This window comes from Pholcus phalangioides, unplaced genomic scaffold, assembly GCF_987345545.1.
Source record: "Pholcus phalangioides strain wild (caught in Gottingen) unplaced genomic scaffold, Ppha-v1.0 ptg000008l_1, whole genome shotgun sequence".
Classification (NCBI taxonomy): domain Eukaryota; kingdom Metazoa; phylum Arthropoda; class Arachnida; order Araneae; family Pholcidae; genus Pholcus; species Pholcus phalangioides.
In genome coordinates, this window is record NW_028301601.1 from 63,521,797 (window position 1) to 63,540,682 (window position 18,886).

The window sequence follows — 18,886 nt, forward strand, 5'->3', positions numbered from 1 at the left end:
TTAGCAAAATTTCGTCATCAGATCTGCCCCTCTGAATACTAACGCATATTGGTGGGATCAGAGACGTACACGGGGGGAGGGAGTGCATAGGGGGCTAGTGTCCCCCCCCCCTCCCGATGATCAAAATTTTTTTTTTTTTTGATGCAAGGAATATATTTTTTTTAATTTGAAATTTCGGAAGAGGGCGATCCTTTGTATGTTACTACAATCAATTTCTGTTAATTTCAATGTTATTTACAAATACAAATACAACGCCACAACAGGCAAAATGCCCAACGAGGTGGCTGATAAAAAGATGCCCATAAAAATATGGTTGTCATATGTTTCAAAAATACAGCAACCCAATTAAAAATGCAATTAACACAATTTACAAACAATATATACACATGATAAAATATTATACAATGCCCATAAAGAATACTTATGGTTGTCTTATTCTAAGAATGGATAGCTTCTCGATTTACCCCAACATGTTTATCGTATTTCTTTTTAAACGTGTCAATTGTGTTACAATTTACTACCTCCGGGGGTAAGCTATTCCATTTATTAACAACCCTATTAGAGAAAAAATCCCTGCGACACCATAGCTTTGCATTGTCCCTCACCAATCGATACTGATGTCCCCTTGTAAAAGCAGTCGATTGGCGGTGTACTAAAAGTTCATGGTCCATCCTATCCATCCCATTGAAAATTTTGAACACTTCGATCATATCTCCTCGACACCTGCGTTCATCCAATGTAAACGTATTCAAAAAATGAAGTCTTTCTTCATAACTCAAGCCCTGTGTGCCAATAAGGACACGCGTAGCTCTTCTCTGCACCCCTTCAATCAAGTCTATGTCCCTCTGTAGGTATGGTCTCCAAAACCTTACAGCATACTCCAGTCCAGGACGAACTAAGCCTCGAAAAAGCGGAAGAATGACTTTAGGAGAACGCGAAGAGACCTTTTTGAAAATGAGACCAAGCATTCTATTCGATTTTTTGACAACCGCTGAACAATGTTCAGAAAACTTAAGTCGCTCGTCAATGAGAATTCCCAAATCGGTGACTCTAGTTGCAAGGCTATGAACTCAAAATTTATCTTTAATAAATTCATTGCGACCCACCCTCTAAGCCATATAATGATAAATCTCATAAAGGCCCTTGGCCCGCCGATCAAATATGGGCCTGGGGATTATCTGACGCGGCCTGCCCTCCTCAAACCTAATTTTGTAAAAATGAACCAAGCGGCACATTTTCAGATCACTTAAATGACCCGGGACACAGTTCCAGAACACTTAAGCGATCCGTGACACATTTAGAGATTCCTTGAGTGACATGTGACGTAGTTTTGGAGCACTAAAGTGGCCTCCAGTGCGGTTCTACATCACCGCGGCACATTTTCGATTATTTAAGTGATCCGCGGCATATAATTACGGATCACTTGAGTGATGCGTGGCACAGTTCCAGAGCACTAAATTGGCCCGGACACATTTCCAGATCACTTGGATCCGCGAAACATTTAGAGATTAAGCTCTGTAGGGCACTTATCAATGGGGGAAATATTACTTCAAGTGCCGACAAACCATCGAAAGATTTTTCTCGTTTTTGGCGCACAGAGTAATATGCCATTAGAAATATTTCATATTTCCATAAAGGGTGGTTGTTGACGTAAGCATCATCCAACTCCCCTTCTCTCCATCGACGAGGTAATATATTAAACTGGTTGAAAACATATTACTTTAATAGAAAACAAGCAGTTAAGATAGGTGACGGCCGTTCAAGTATCACGTCATCAAATTTTTAGACATTTTTGACCCCCTCCTCCTTGTTAGAAAAATTTCGTCATCACTGCCCCCACCTCCTAACGCATATTGGTGGGATCAGAAACGTATATGGGATTGGAGGTGGGCGGGGCTCGTGCACCTCCCCCCGAGACTAAAAAACTATTTTTTAAATGTAAAAACCACTTTAAAAAAAACTAAAATTTCGAAAGAAAATATCTTTATATGTGATTATAACCGATTTCTGTTAATTTCAGTGCTATTTGAAGGGTAAGAACTCAAAATTACTCTTTAAGAAATTCATTGCGACACACCCCCTTAAGCCATAAACGGTATACCCTTGACCCGCGAACCAAATGTGGCCCCGAAGGTTATGTGATGTGGCTTGCCCCCTGAAGCCCAATTTTGTAAAAATGAACTAAGCGGTACATTTACAAATCGCTTAAATGACCCGTGGCATAATTCCAGAGCATTTAAGTGGCCCGTGGCAAATTTTCAGATCACTGAAGTCGGCCCGTTCAAAGATCACTTAAGTAACCCGCGATACAGTTCCAGAACACTTAAAGGATCCGTGGCACATTTAGAGATCCCTTGAGTGACATGTGACGTAGTTTTAGAGCACTTAACAAGGCCCCCAGTGCGGTTTTACGTCACTCAAATATCCGCAGCACATTCTCAGATTATTTAAGTGTGATCCGCGGCATATAATTACGGATCACTTGAGTGATGCGTTGCACAGTTCCAGAGCACTTCAGCGGCCCGGACACATTTCCATATCACAATATCACTTAAGCAGCCCGGACACATTTCCTGAACATCTCGCACCGAGTAAGATGCCATTAAGAATATTTCATATCTTCATAAAGGAGGGTTGATGACGTAAAGCATCATCCAAACCGCCCGTCCCCTCTTGTCATTAAAAGTGAGCAAATCGTAAACCCCCGCCGCATCATCGATGCTGACGTAATACTTAATTGACCCCTGAAGAAATCAGTACATTTCTAGAAGCAAAAAAAGGAGTGCCCCAGGGATCGGTCGATTTCGTTTCTTGTTTACATAAATGACATATTCATACTGAATATATATGACAAATTAATTTCTTTCGCAGACGACACAATACTGTATATCGAAGATTTTTTTTAGTAAATTTGTAATTTCGGTATCTTCAATATACAGTAGTAGTAGTAGTAGTGTATATTGAAGATACCGAAATTACAAATTTACTAAAAAAAAGTCGAAGAGGACCTATTTCCAAAATCAACAACTGGCTTAAGAAAAATAAACTTAAACTAACTATACAGAAAACAAAATACATATGCTTAAAACGAGAAATATAAATAATTTAACTAACACGAGAAACCAAAATCCATGTCAAAATATTTCACAATGTAATCGCCACGAAATTGATAGAGTTCATGAATAAAACTGCCTAGGAATAATAATACAAGATGACCTAAAATGGAACTCGCAATGTGAAAAAATAATAAAGAAATTAAGAATATATTATGCCGCCATTTTATATACATAGATTAAAAAACACACAATCGGCAATAACTTCCTAAAAGATTTATTTTATGCAAATATTCAATAGTAACGTATGGAATCACTGCTTGAGTAGATACTTATCAAACAAATATACAAACACTAAATATATATATAATAAAATAAGATCCGGAATAACAAACACACCACAGCAAACAATTATGTCACATACTAACTATAAGACAAAACTATATTTATAGACTAATAAAATTTTCATTCTTATACAATAAATGGCTAGAAATAAAACAAAATAGAACCTCATCTAGATTGAATAACATATATTAAGTGCCAAAAACAAATAAAACGTTATTCCGAAAGAGTTATAGATGTACCGCCCGAAAAATGATGAACTTATATCATGCAATTAATCATACACAACACACTCAAATGATAACATAAGATCCAATCACAATATACTCATACTCTCAATAAGCACTAGTCTAGAATCCATATTACAACAACAATAGATCATGAAACAACACAAAATAAATCATTGTAAAAAAAAATAAATAAATGGCAAGTTAATTTAAACTATACATATATATATATAACCATTCCTGCTAATCAACTGAAAAATGCATGTGATTATATGACCATACGTGAATTCGGCGTATGTCAACTGAGCAATTTTTCATGTTTGTATTTACACATATATACAGGGTGATTCAGAAAATATGGGAAACTCTTTAAGAGGTGGTACTACGAACAATTTCCATCAAAGAATGCATGGTCTAACATGAAACGCAAACGCGCTAGCGCGTTTCGAAATGGCCGTTCCGCAAACGTTAAAACGGCATTCGTGTTGATATTTATCGGGAAGAAAAGAACACCGTGCATATTGCAAACGTAACCAGGGGAAGAAGAGGAAACCGTATGCAAATCTGCGTACAGCTGCCGATGCAAGCGTGCAAATGTTTTCGGGTTGGGCAACCGCTTGTGGGGGGAAAACGCTCACTGTACGTTCCTGCTGCCTCTTTGGTACTTTCGTTTGCAGCTCCGTAAATGAAATGCATGTCTGCTTTTTCAGTATTGCACCATTATCCCGTACGTTACAACTGTTAGAACGGTTGCACGCTGGAATAACTTCACAGGACTGGCGTCCACGCCTTCTTTCACTGTGTCGCAGATTTGCATACGGTTCTTCTTCCCCAGGTTACATTTGCATGAATGTGGTGTTCTTTTTCTCCCTATAAATTTCAACTGGAATGCCGTTTTAAAGTTTGCGGAGCGGCTGTTTCATGGTAGGCCATGCATTCTTTGATGACAATTGTTTGCATTGGTATGTACTGCCACCAAGTTTTTTCCATCTTTTCTGAATCACCCTGTATATGTATGTTTACTTTGTTCGGCTAAAAAAAAACTAAAAATATATGTACGACCTTATAAAATATTTAACCACAATTAGTACATTAGCAAGGCTGTTGCATAATCCTATTAACTATGAAAAACCAGAATAAATTCTGAAATTACACTGCTGGCCACCGTAAATGCAACACCCTGAAGGAAGCATGCAAATAATATGAAATTCACAACATGCATTAGCGGAGGTGAGATATGCAAATGATTAGAATTTCAGCGCAGACGCACATCACGCGCGCCTGTGGCGCCACTTCAAAGCGCTATTTAAGGTTTGGAGATTTCGACGATTTGAAGTACGGCAATTGTGTTTTTCTTGTGGTTTTTTCAAAAAAACGATCAATTATGCCTCGTAGAAAACAGCGATCATCTTTTGATCAAGTATTCGAGTTCGACAGAGGAAGGATAGTGGCCTACCGAGATTGTGGATTATCTTTCAGGGAAATCGGTAGTCGTGTTGGACGAAACCAAACAACTGTAATGCGGATATGTGATCGTTGGATGCAGGAGGGTACGACGGACCGACTTGTTCGATCGCATTCACCTCAGTGCACCACTTCACGTGATGACAGGCGTATTGTGCGTATGGCAGTGACGGATCGCTCAGCCACATCACGAACCATAGCACAGCACATTCAGTCTGTACCGCATCATCCAGTGTCTGCGCGTACCATTCGACGCCGTTTACAGCAGAGTGGTCTGTCCGCAAGACGTCCATTGCTTCGTCTACCCTTGACGCAGAACCACAGACGTCTCCGCCGCCAATGGTGCGATGAAAGAAGGATGTGGACGGCACAATGGAATGAAATTGTCTTTACTGACGAGTCGCGCTTCTGTCTGCAACACCACGATGGTCGGATTCGAGTCTGGAGACACCGTGGAGAGAGGATGCTGAACAGCTGCGTTATGCACCGCCACACTGGCCCTGCACCGGGTATTATGGTATGGGGCGGTATTGGATATCACTCTCGCACTCCTCTAGTACGAGGTGTTGGAGCCAGTTGTCCTTCCTTACCTTCAGGGCTTGCCCACAGCCATATTTCAACAGGATAATGCGCGACCACACGTGGCACGCATTGTCCAAAGGTTCTTCGTCAATCGCCAGATTGAATTGCTTCCCTGGCCAGCTCGCTCTCCGGATCTTTCGCCGATAGAAAACATGTGGTCCATGGTTGCTCAACGATTGACCCAGATTACATCCCCAGCTGCCATACCAGATCAACTTTGGCAACGCGTGGAAGCTCTTGGTCTGCTGTACCCCAAGAACACATCCAAAGTCTCTTTGAATCAATGCCGAGGCGTGTGGCAGCGGTGATCTCCAACAATGGCGGCTACTCTGGCTACTGATTTTGGCAGGAACCACACTTCACAGAAGTCTATAAATTTAATCATTTGATGCTTGGTCAACATGTTATCTACAAAATAAATATTGTTGCGATATCTCTTGTCTTTCTTGGTGTTGCAATTTGGGTGGCCAGCAGCGTATATTAAAACCTTGGACTTCGTCAAAGTTTAAAACTTCCGAAAAGTTGCAAAACAGAAAGAGTGGGACCTCTCGATAACGGACCCTACGAGACCGAAATGTTTGCCCGCTATAACGTGAAGTGCCCTCGATATATTTCCAAATACATCGAAGCCTTTCAATAGCCTTCGAAAGTGTTCTTGAGTGAGAGGTGTTCGCCTACCGGCAGTGTCCATTATCAAACCAGACCAAAATGTAAGTTTTTGCCGTTTAATGACTGCCATCACGCGGTTTATGACTGCCATACGGGACCCTAAGAAGAGAAAAGAAAGTTTTTGATGTATGTGTATCATGTAGTGTGTGTGTGTGTACGTAGTTATATACAGTAATTATGTATGTAAGAATAAATAATGTAAATTAACATGCACAATATATAATATAATTGTCGAGAATGAGGGTGCATGCCAGCTTAACTCAACTTCAAGACGTGCATCTTGATCAAGATCATACACGAAGTTCATGAGTTGCTAACGAATTGGCACATGTATGTGTGGCCCTAACATATTTATCTTGTCGGGGGTTGGTTTCGCTTTCTGCTAGTGATGCCATCTGCCTTCCATATTTTTACTGAGAAATACACCATATTACCTTGGCTCAAGCAAGGGGGAAGGGGTAAACTTCGCAGTCCCTAACGTACGCGTACGCCAATGTGTTTAAGTGTATCTAATGTTTGTAACGTGTTTAAAAATTATGAATATTTTTTTTAAATTTTTGTTCACGCGCCTGGTGAATTATATAGTGCAGTTTTTTTTTAAACCTGCGGTCCACGAACCCCCGGGGTCCATGAATACTTTTGCGGGATCATTTTCATTCGTCATCAGTTCATGAATTCAGAGCCTGTTCCTCACAATTTCCGGCCCTGGGCAGATAGACATTTTTTCGGGGGGGGGGCTGGTATGTATTTTTTTTCTTTTTTTTGAGGCACGATAGTACGCATGGAAAGGGAACATGTGGCTGTGCCTAAAATACAAAAAAAAACAGCCAATTTTAGGGTTAATGGAGGTAGCATTGATGTGCTGCCATCTGTATCGATTTCTGATGAACTTAGCAGTGTACATAATTTTTTGTAATTATTTTTTCTTCTCAAGTAATCATTTACTGAATAAATTTACATCATCTTCCGACAAATGACCCTTTCGGCCAACACCATATTAGAGATAAGCCTGCCTCTAGCTTTGTGCTGTTTCGACTACTCATTTTTGTAACAGTAGTTCTCAAATTGCACGTCGTGGCCTCTAGGGAGCGTCGCGGTGAGCCTGCGATATTCATATGCGCCAGTTCGTTGCTTTGAAATGGTTCTTTGTTAGACTATTCTGAGAAGTCATGGATGAATCGACTTGAGCAAGGAAGCCGCGGGTAAGGAAAGTGTGAGAGCCACTGCTGCGTACCTATATCTGTTCTCCTTCAATCTGTTATCGGAATCGTCTGACGCGGACTCCACTTCCTGAAAACAAGGTGCCGTAAAACCCGCGAGCTTCATTCCATTTTTCTGCAGTGATCTTCGAAAATAATATTTCTGCTTGTTTTGACCCTACTGATTTCCCTATTATAAATTTGACAGTCCCAGAAATTTAATAATCTCAAAATATCGCCAGAAACGTCGTCACTACATTAGTGCCAAGTTTGTTTCATTAGACAAAGAACATCTTAAATTTTTGGGTTATTTATTGTCTCTGTCTTTTCTATGGAGTTTGGCCAGTGTTTGTCATCGCAGCTCTTAGAAGCAACACCAACCTTTGTCAAGGACATCGCGGCGAGCTGTTGACATTGATGATTGCCTAGTCAATGCTTTAAAGAGTGGTTCATTTTTAGACTGTTCTCGGGAGCCGCAGTTCAACGTTGTCACGGCGAGGGAGCCACGCGTGACAAAAGTTTGAGAACCACTGCTCTGAATCATCAGTGTGATTCATAGTGGCCCACTGTATTAGGATAATAGACGTGAGGAAAGGAAACTCTTCTCATATAGTCGAATCTTAGGGTCGTTAAAAAATTATTCGCATCAGGTAACAAAATTTCTAGGACCGGCTCTGGCTCCATTATAAGGAGACGGTCAAATCTATTCTTCGACCATTTTGGTCCCCCCCCCCCCGAAATGCAAGTGGTGCCCCTCCAAACGAAAGTTCTGGGCCCCTCTAACAACAAAAAAGCATCAAGAAAGTATCAATAACGAAGACATCCCTCCACGTTACAAAAAAAAAATTCTCCAATATAATTGGTTAATTGAACCTTTGTGGAATGAAATGTATCTACATTTATGTTTCAATTTCTGGGCACCATTAAGTACAAACCAAGTCGTGGCGCACCAGTTGTAATCATGTACATGAGGAAAGTGGTAAGTAAAGCATGATTGCCGAAGAGTTAAAGAGAGAAAAAAAATATGTTTCTGAAAATGGAGAAAATCTGTGCGAAAGTTATTTTTAAGGAGCAATTGGCAATCATGACATAATCACCAATCGACTCGATATAGAGAAAGTTTTATTAAATACACCACATTTATTACTTTTACCGGGAAATATGCATAATTCCCAAATAGTCTGATAAATGTGGAAAATTTTATAATCTTTCTTCTTCTCATTAAACCAATTAATTATGTTTACTCGTGCATGATACGTGCACTGCGCATGTTTTGCAACGGAAATTAAATCAAATTAAAATAATGTGAAAGAGATAAGAACATCCATAACAACATTATCAGTCTTGTAATATTGGCTTTCTTCACACGTATTAACAAACAAAACTGGCATTAACATTCGAATTCCTGGACCATAGTTATGTTCAGTTAATTAAGTGATTAATTCACGATTCGTCGTATTTACCAACACGACCTTGGGGTTAAACCTCATTTTAGTTGAATACGATGAATTCCCGATTTATAAATAAAAATTAATAAACTAGAATTAGGAAAAATAATTAGAGTATACCTGATTTTACTATCCGCTATCGAGAGTGTCCGCTAGCTGGGGGTGAAATGCATTAAACCCCTATTTCGTGATACCGGGGATTAAAGGGTAGTGTCTGTTAGGGGAGGCTCCACTGTATTACATTTGAAAATTCACCCAATTGTCAGAGTAAACATGAACACGAAAGAGAAAATATATTCCAAATATAAAATTTGAATTCTGAAAAGCGTGGATCATGTTCTTCGATACGCATTGTCATGTTGTCACGTGAAACATTAATGTGACTTTACGGACGGAAAAACAGTATCCGATGATATATAATCATTAAACATTATTGAGACCTTTTTAAAAGTTGTGAAAAATACCTGTAAAAGAGACATCGCAGACAGAACGACAGACGTGGTAATGTATGTCATTACATCCGAATGTTCACAACGTCTTAGGGCTTTGTTCTTCTTTTCGTCAAACATTTGGTTCAGGAATTTCTCGTCTTGAAAAGCTCCATCTGTTTCTCGGCTTCCTGCATCATTTTCTCGGCCTGCTTCTTCTCTTTCTTGGCGTTCTCCATGTCTTTCTTGGCGTATTCTATGTCTCTCTTTGCGTCCTCTATGTCTCTCTTTGCGTCCTCTATGTCTCTCTTTGCGTCCTCTATGTCTTCCTTGGCGTACATCCTCTTTTCTCTGGCGTCCTCTTTCTGTTCGTCCATGACCTCCACCAGTTTTTCCGCGTCCTTCACCAGTTTCTCGGCGTTCTCCATCTCTTTCTTGGCGTCTATCACCTTTTCTTTGGCGTCCTCCTTCTGTTCCTCCATGCTCTTCACCTGTTTTTCCGCATCCTCCATCTTTTTTTCAGCGTCCTTCATGCGTTTCTCGGCGTTCTCCATCTCTTTCTTGGCTTCTATCATCTTTTCTTTGGCATCCTCCTTCTGTTCCCTCATGTCCTCCACCTGTTTCACCACATCCTCCATATGTTTTTCGGTGTCCTTCATCCGTTTCTCGGCGTTCTCCATCTCTTTCTTGGCGTCTATCATCTTTTCTTTGGCGTCCTTCTTCTGTTCCTCCATGTCCTCCACCTGTTTCACCGCATCCTCCATCTGTTTCTCGGCGTCCTTCATCCGTTTCTCGGCATCCTCCATCTCTTTCTTGACGTTCTCCATCTCTTTCTTGGCATCTATCACCTTTTCTTTGGCGTCCTCCTTCTGTTCCTCCATGTCCTCCACCTGTTTCACCGCATCCTCTATCTTTTTTTCTGCGTCCTTCATCCGTTTCTCGGCTTCCTCCATCTCTTTCTTCGCATCTATTATCTTTTGTTTGGCGTCCTCCTGCTGTTCCTTCATGTCCTCCACCTGTTTCACCGCATCCTCCATCTTTTTTTCGGCGTCCTTCATCCGTTTCTCGGCGTTCTCCATCTCTTTCTTGGCGTCTATCATCTTTTCTTTGGCGTCCTTCTTCTGTTCCTCCATGTCCTCCACCTGTTTCGCCGCAGCCTCCATCTTTTTCTCGGTGCCCTTCATTCGTTTCTCGGCGTCCTCCATCTCTTTCTTCGCGTCCTCCATCTCTTCCTTGGCGTATGCAGTCTTTTCTTTGGCGCCCTCCTTCTTTTCCTCCATGTTCTCCACCTGTTGCACCACATTCTCCACTTTTTTTTCGGCGTCCCTCATCCGTTTCTCGGCGTTCTCCATCTGTTTCTTGACGTCTATCAGCTTTTCTTTGGTGTCCTCCTTCTGTTTCTCCATGTCCTCCACCTGTTTCGCCGAATCCTCCATCTTTTTTCCGGCGTCCTTCATCCGTTTCTCAGCGTTCTCCATCTCTTTCTTGGCGTCCTTCATTTCTTTCTCGGATTGTTCCATATCTTTTTTGGCGTTCTGCATATCATACTCAATCCGACGCATGATTACATCCTTGGCCATGCAAACCTCTGAGTCGTTGGTGCTTGTTAACAATGGTTTCCTTCTGAAAGTCATTTCATATTTCGGCGAACAAACGAACCATGTGCAGGTGTTGGAATTCGGTTCGCTGTTATACCAGCAAAGGGAGTTTATGCAGGTGACCTTCTGGCACACCATCCCATAGACTCTCTTGTAAATGCAAACAATCATGAATTTCTTCCCATTGAAGTCTGTGACCCAGGAGTTTATTATTTCCCCGTCAGTAAACGTCGAAAAGTCCTGCATCTTACACCAGTCGATCAGTTTCGCTGCACATTTTCCACGTTCCTCTCCGAAGGACGAGTACAGATTTGCGATCGCGAGCAATACCAGAAAGGACAGGCTGCTGCTGTTGTGAAGGATACCCATAGCTGCTCGTGGTGAAGTCCGACTCGTTGAGACACAGCTGAAGCAAATCGACTAATTCCGATTAGGTCCGACGTTAAAGAAACGCTATGAGACTGACATCGAGTGTGGGTATGATCTCCATATACTTCGACAAAGAAAAACAGTGTTAAGGTCACATGGTTCACGCTAAATTACAAAAATAATAACCACCTGCGTAACTATTGCGTTCGTACTACATAATCACACGCGTGCTTGGGAATAAAATGTATTTTGTCTAACTGATCGTGACTCCCACCGGTGTCGTCAGAGTTGATGTAAAAATTTTTCTTTTCCTCTACTTTCATTAATTAGAATAGTTTATGTGACGCGACGCACTACACTCTCTTTTAAAGAAGATACGAAATTCTGACCTGACGAAATTTTGCAATATGGCCCCAGCATGCGATTTAACAAATTACAGCATTCCCGTAACATGACGTTACGTCCGACGTAACTACTGATCATTAACCACGAGACACGTCGTATCTTAATGCATTGGGAATCGTCTTCCTGTTAGCTAACTATTCTGATACCATCGTTTCGGACGTCGTTTAGATTTAGTCACCCAATGCGACGTATGTCAAGGTTTCCTACAATGTCACAGCGTAGTTTCCGTAAGTCCAAGCACAATTGCCCATAAACCAGCCAGCCACTGAAATTTTCGCATAAACGCTGCACATACCGCGTTTCCCAGATAAAATCGGGTCTTATTTATTTATTTATTCATTTGAATGTATGCCAAGTTACAAAAAAAATCCAATTACAGCAAGGTAAGGGTAAGACATAGAAATGTAAATACAATAAAATCAAACCGGATAAAATGCAATGCACTGATATAAAATAAAAACAAATACAAGTCAATACAAAATAAGTGAAATGAAGGTCTCTACGAGATCACTGGATTAATGAAACCACAAGTTTGACATTTCATTTCTTTTGTGATAGATGAACTATATTTTTTCGCTTCTTAAAAAAAATTACTTGTTTTCACAAAAATACATATTTTCACAAAATTAAGATTAAATTTTCACAAAAACAGGTCCCTACAAAAGAAGTCTGGGCATACCCATGAGGTCGCTCAATTACTTCCCATACAAGTAAAAATACGAGGCCACAACCTAGCTACTCCTGAGCCCTGTACAAGAATTTGCATTTAGGCCGCTTCAGGCCCATTCTTAGGTCCAGAGAGAGAATGACCCATTCTGCCCCCTCCCCCAAGTGGGCCCTGTGCGAGTGCACCAGTTGCACCTTCCTAGTTACGGCACTGGCCACAACAGACAAAATGGTCAACGAGGTGGCTGAAATGCCACTCGCTTTGTCATTCGCCAAATCGCTAGTTGCTTACTGTTATACACTCACTCACCTGGTCGCTCAATCTCACTAACTAGGTCGCGCACCCTGTTACTCCTTGACTAATCGCACATTTTATCACTAACTCGCTTATTCTAATACTAACTCACCAGGTCGCTCACTCTGTCACTCGCTCACTCCCTCACTAGGTTGCTCACTCTACCACATACTCTGTCACCATGTCTCGCACTTACTCACTGGTTCACCCATTCTATCACTCACTCACTCACTCACTCACTCAATAGATCCCTCAGGCTACCACTGGGTCGCGCATTATGACACTCACTCACTAGATCGTTTACTCTATCTCTAATCCGCTCACTTAGTCACTCACTCACTCATTAGTTTGCACACTCACCAACACTAAACACTCTTTCACTCGCTTGCTAACTACCGTATCATTTATTAACTCACTGTCATTCCCCGCTCTAACTCGTGTTGAACTGTTGGTCCGTGAATTTTACCAGAAGTGAATTTTGCGTCGATGAACTGTTGTTGGTGAATTTTTCTTAAACCGTGTAAGATAGACATCTTCAATCTGTTGCTCGCGAGAACCACGGTGCTCTGCGAAGCACTCAGAGTGCTCGATGACAGTGTACGATTTCGTGCTCGCGAGCGCTTAATCAACTTTCCAATCGAACACCCTTTACAAATTGCATTCAAGGATTTAAATCATGCTAATTTCATGCATTCGTAATAAAACTGACTGTACTAAAATTATTTTTAAAATATTTTCATATAAACTGCTGACGGGGAGGGTGGGGGGGGGGGCATTATATGTGCTAATGTTTATCCACTAAAATACTACTTATAAAATGATGCTCTTAACACGGTCCTGCCCAAGGGTGCGAGATTGAAGAAAAAATATGTTCACTGATTATTCAGGAAAACTGAAATGATGAGAAATATTGGATTTTTGAATACATTAAAAGATATAAGGCCTACTAACATTTTCACGGTGATACGTGTCGTGAAATTCACTACAAAAGCAAATTTATTTTTTTCTCTTGGGCAGCGATCGTACTTCTCATCTAGATCTCTCGGAGGTTCTCAAATACTTTATCTTGCCCCCCCCCCCTTCTTCCCATCCTGTAGAAATCTTGGTGTTCACCATCAACTCCCCTCTTTTAGTCGTGGATTCTCAAACAGTCTCGGTGTCTCCCATGGAACCCCATTTATAGCAGCAGAAACTACTACCATCTATTAGCGAGAAATTTCTCGGACAATGGAAGACATTCTATCCAATACTGAAGAAACTGGAGAAACCGCGAGACACCCAGGTTCTGACGCAAAAAGCAGCGTAAGCACTTCGGCCCCCAGGAGGGGAAACGGGGCATCTCCGGTAAAACCAAAATTTATTGATATGTCAAAGATAGTATTTGTAGATAGTGTGTATATATAAGTGTATCGTAATTAAAATTATGTAAATCGAAGAATCTAACCAATCAAGTTAAAGTGAAAGTGCAACGGGCACCGATAATAAACAATTACAGAAAGTTGTATAAAATCTTGTTATAAAAGGACTGGCGCGCTTTTCAAAAATGCAAGATATTCTATTCAATTTTTTTTTCTCACAATCAAAGAAGTTCTCTTCCACTTTTAAACAATCCTCTTGTAGGGCTGCCAAACCTATTTTTAGTGTGCTATATATAGGCACTCTTAAAATAATAATTACGTGATAACTCTATTTTCTATTCAATGCGTTTCTGTTCGGTTATTCATCTTTGGGCATAGTTGCTGAACATACAAGATTAAGGATCGTCCACAAAGGGAGACGCGCATTGTATAATACAGTTTACAATGTATATCCATGAATTCCTGGGGTTGGAGGGCTAAGCCTACAAAGTTTATTGAATAAATTTTTTAAACAAATACTTTCAGAACCGATGAAGGTTTAGAATTTATTTAAAAAATCCAACCATATGGTGGAAATTGGGACTTTATTTCAAAATACAAATGCAAATACAACGCCACAACAGGCAAAATGCCCAACGAGGTGGTGGAGAAAAAGATGCCCATAAAAATATGGATGTCAGATATTTCAAAAATACAGCAACCCAATTAAAAATGCAATTAACAAAAATTGTAAGCAATATATACACATGATAAAATATTATACAATGCCCATAAAGAATACTTATGGTTGTCTTATTCTAAGAATGGATAGCTTCTCGATTTACCCCAACATGTTTATCGTATTTCTTTTTAAACGTGTCAATTGTGTTACAATTTACTACATCCGGGGGTAAGCTATTCCATTTATTGACAACCCTATTAGAGAAAAATTCCTTGCGACACCATAACCTTGCATTGTCCCTCACCAATCGAAACTGGTGTCCCCTTGTAAAGGCAGTCGATTGGCGGTGTACTAAAAGTTCATGGTCCATCCTATCCATCCCATTGAAAATTTTTGAACACTTCGATCATATCTCCTCGACACCTGCGTTCATCCAATGTAAACATATTCAAAAAATGAAGTCTTTCTTCATAACTCAAGCCCTGTGTGCCAACAAGGACACGCGTAGCTCTTCTCTGCACCCCTTCAACCAATTCTATGTCCCTCTGTAGGTATGGTCTAAAAAAACCTCACAGCATACTACAGTCCAGGACGGACTAAGCCTCGCAAACGCGGAAGAATGACTTTAGGGGAACGCGAAGAGACCTTTTCGAAATTGGGACCAAGCATTCTATTCGATTTTTTGACCACCGCTGAACAATGTTCAGAAAACCTAAGCCGCTCGTCAATTAGAATTCCCAAATCGATGACCCTAGTTGCATCCGGGATAGTGACACCATTCAACTCGTAAGAGAACCGCGTGTCGTTCGAACCAAAATGAGCGACCATGCACTTATCAACGCTAAATGTCATGCTCCATTCATTTGCCCATGCTGCAATCCTGTTTAAGTTGGTCTGGAGTAACTCCCTATCGCTTTCATTCCCGATTACCCCCATTAGCTTCACATCATCTGCGAATTTGCTAGTAATCCCATCGATACTCTGATCGAGTTTATCGATAAAAAAGGAAAAAAGTATGGGGCCAAGGACACTTCCTTGAGGAACTCCACTTGTGACGCCTGTCCAACCAGAGAATTCCCCGTTCACCATAACTCGTTGCCACCTATCTCTTAACCACGATTCTATCCAATTCAGCAAGTTGCCCCCTATTCCAATCTCGTGTAAACGCTTCAAGAGTTTGCCATGTTGGACACGATCGAATGCCTTCTGGAAATCAAGGTAAACAACGTCTACATTTTTGCTCTTACCCAGAGCCTTAGTCACGTAATCATAGAAGCAAAGGAGGTTAGTTACACATGACTTCCCCTTCCTGAACCCATGCTGATTATCCGACAATATATTATTCTCGTCTATCCACTTCACAAACTGCCTTTTGATGATAATTTCCAATGACTGAATTTATGAAAGAAATACAGTAGCATCCCGTTTTAACGAATACCGTTATAGCGAAAATCTCGTTTCAACGAACCATTTTCTAGTCCCTCAGATAAGTTTACATAGGAATAATGCTAAAACCTGGGATTCCTTAATAACGAAATTTCGTTGTAACGAAGTGATTTCTCTGGTCTCTTGGAGTTCGTTATAACGGGATTCGACTGCATTTCCAGAATTATTTTATTAAATGAAAATTTACAGATTTGTGTGCGTGATGAAAAGCTGAATTTATGAAAGAAATTACTGTTACCGTAGATGTGGGTTGTCCCTCCCCCCCTTGAAAACGAGGGGTAAACACCTTCCATAGCAGAAAGCCTCCACGCGAAGTCGTCACGTCACTGAAGTCGTCCATTTCACCTATAGCCAATGAATATACTGCAGAAAAAGGTAAAGATTTCGCATACATCGGACTGCTATATCCATATCCAATTGCTACAGGTGAAATGGTCGACATCAGTGACGTCAAAGCTTCTCGCGAAGGGTTTCTGCTATAGAAGGTGTTGGCCCGGTGCCATCGTACTTGTCGTACACCCCTCAAGAGCGGCTCTGGATCTAGTTAGAAAATAAACCAAGTTGCTATACTGTTCAGCCCATCGAGCTTATATTACTGGAGGGAGCATCCAGCCGCCGCGACGGTAGCAACATCACAAATGCAAGGAAATCACGTAATTCTGTGAAATGTAAAGTTCGGTCTCTAAATATTGGGTTTTAAAAGATTAAAGAAAAGGATGGAGAATTCATCTAAAGATGAAAAAAGACTAAATTATTTATCTCATCAACACTGGAATAATTTCTTCCATAATGCTGAAAAATTTGTCAATTCTGGAATTTTCCTTCATTAATTCTGGAATTATCTTTCGTTAATGCTGTAATTAGCGCTTTCATGAATTTTGGAATTTTATTAAAGTGCTGGAACTACCTTTCATTAATGCTAAAATTATCTCTTTCATTGACTTTGGAATTACCTGATCGATGCTGAAATTATTTCTTTCATTTATTGTTTTAAACTGTTGTTATTGTTCGAAAATAACGGGAGGTTGTGTGTGTTTTCACCGAGTCACGTGATCTTTCGACGAATGATGTTGCGGACAACGTTCTCAGCACTGCCAAGGCGAAGACTCCCTCCAGTAATAATATAAGCTCGATGGTTCAGCCGCATAAAACCAATAATAGTCGCAGATGTAAACCAATTTTCATATATGTGCTGCCATCTGTTGTTTCAAAACCGTTTTCCGTTGCGTTTTCTAACCTTGCCTCTCTTACTTCGCGTCGGCAGATGGCAGCAGCACGGTTGGCGATAATTGCTGCAGGAAAATTATTAGGGAATTCGACAAATTAAATCTGTGAAAGAAAAAGGTGCAGGATCCGAGAAGAGCATGTTTCGGCCAGCGGAGGTGCACAACCACCAGCCCGCGGACCAAATACGGCCCGCCAAGAGCGGTTTCATCCGGCCCGCGAAATTTGTTCCGGTAGAAAAATGTTAGCACGAAACACGGTAAATGTCTTTACTGACCATATTTCATTCATAAAAATACGGAAATCACCATTTCGGAAGAAAAATTGTCAGAGGCTAATACAGTTGCTAATTAAAGCGAAAAAAAAAAATTCTAAAGCACTTAAAGTGGCAAGTTACAGAAAAAAACGATAAAGGCACGTAAATTTGACATTTACAGCCACAAAGTTGTCAATTACAGCCACAAAGTTGTCAATTACAGCTGAAAAAAATTGTCAAATGCATTTGAATAATGCAAAAAATAAATGTAAGCCTCATTGAAAAAAAGGGAAAAAACGCGTGACTGACACTGTGTAAAAAGGTTAGGACGATCAAAATTATGGGAATGTCCCGTAAAATATAGGTCAAATGGTCACTCTATTTTTCAAGTTTCTCGCCTGTGAGCGGCAGATTTACCGCATCCGTGGCCCGCGGACTGAAAAGGTTTTGCGCCTCTGTTCCTGCCAAAAAGAAATATAAATCATCTATCAAGAAATTTTCTCTTCACTCACATAAAACGTGAAAAATTTGTTCCACCTTCCAATAGATGGCAGCACGTATCTAATGATCGAAATCACTCGTTTAAATGCAGTCGAATTCCGTTTTAACGAATACCGCGTTATAGCGAACGGTTTTAGATAGTTTTAACGAACACTTTTCTAATCCCTCAAATAAGTTTACATAGGAACAATACAAAAACCTGGAATTCCTTTATAAGGAAATTTCGTTATAACAAAGTGATTTCTCCGGTCTCTCTTGGAGTTCGTTATAACGGGATTCAACTGTACTATACGTAGGGCACTTCTGGCATTTTTATTTTTTCTTAATTGCACTCCGTATTTTTCAGATACAATTCGCACTGATTGAATGTACCGGGTGTATTAAGATGCGTCCGCACCCGCGAAATTCCACAGCTTAAAAACCGGTTGTGGAGTGTGAATATGCCCCCCGCCCCCCGAGGTTCTATGGGCCTGGTAGAACCTCCCAATAACGGACACCCATGCTACCAAAAATTTTGTCTGTTAACGAAGCGTGCCCGCAAATAGGAGGTACGATATGCAGCCCTGTTTATACGACTTTCTCATTTTCACGGCGTTCGGCTTCGGTCGCAATTGGTTCCTGTAGATTTGTATATGTTACTTTAAAAGTGAAACACCGATAGTTATACTCATAGTGACCAATCGTCTCGATAAAGA

At 40.6% G+C, this 18,886-nt stretch overlaps 1 protein-coding gene across 1 annotated transcript; it reads right to left on the reverse strand.

Annotated features, from left to right (window-relative positions):
• Positions 1-9,558: 9,558 nt before the first annotated feature.
• On the reverse strand, positions 9,559-11,379 carry LOC149084747 (uncharacterized). Its single transcript, XM_089235366.1, has one exon. The coding sequence runs from the start codon at positions 11,377-11,379 to the stop codon at positions 9,559-9,561; it is 1,821 nt and encodes a 606-aa protein (XP_089091492.1).
• Positions 11,380-18,886: the final 7,507 nt, after the last annotated feature.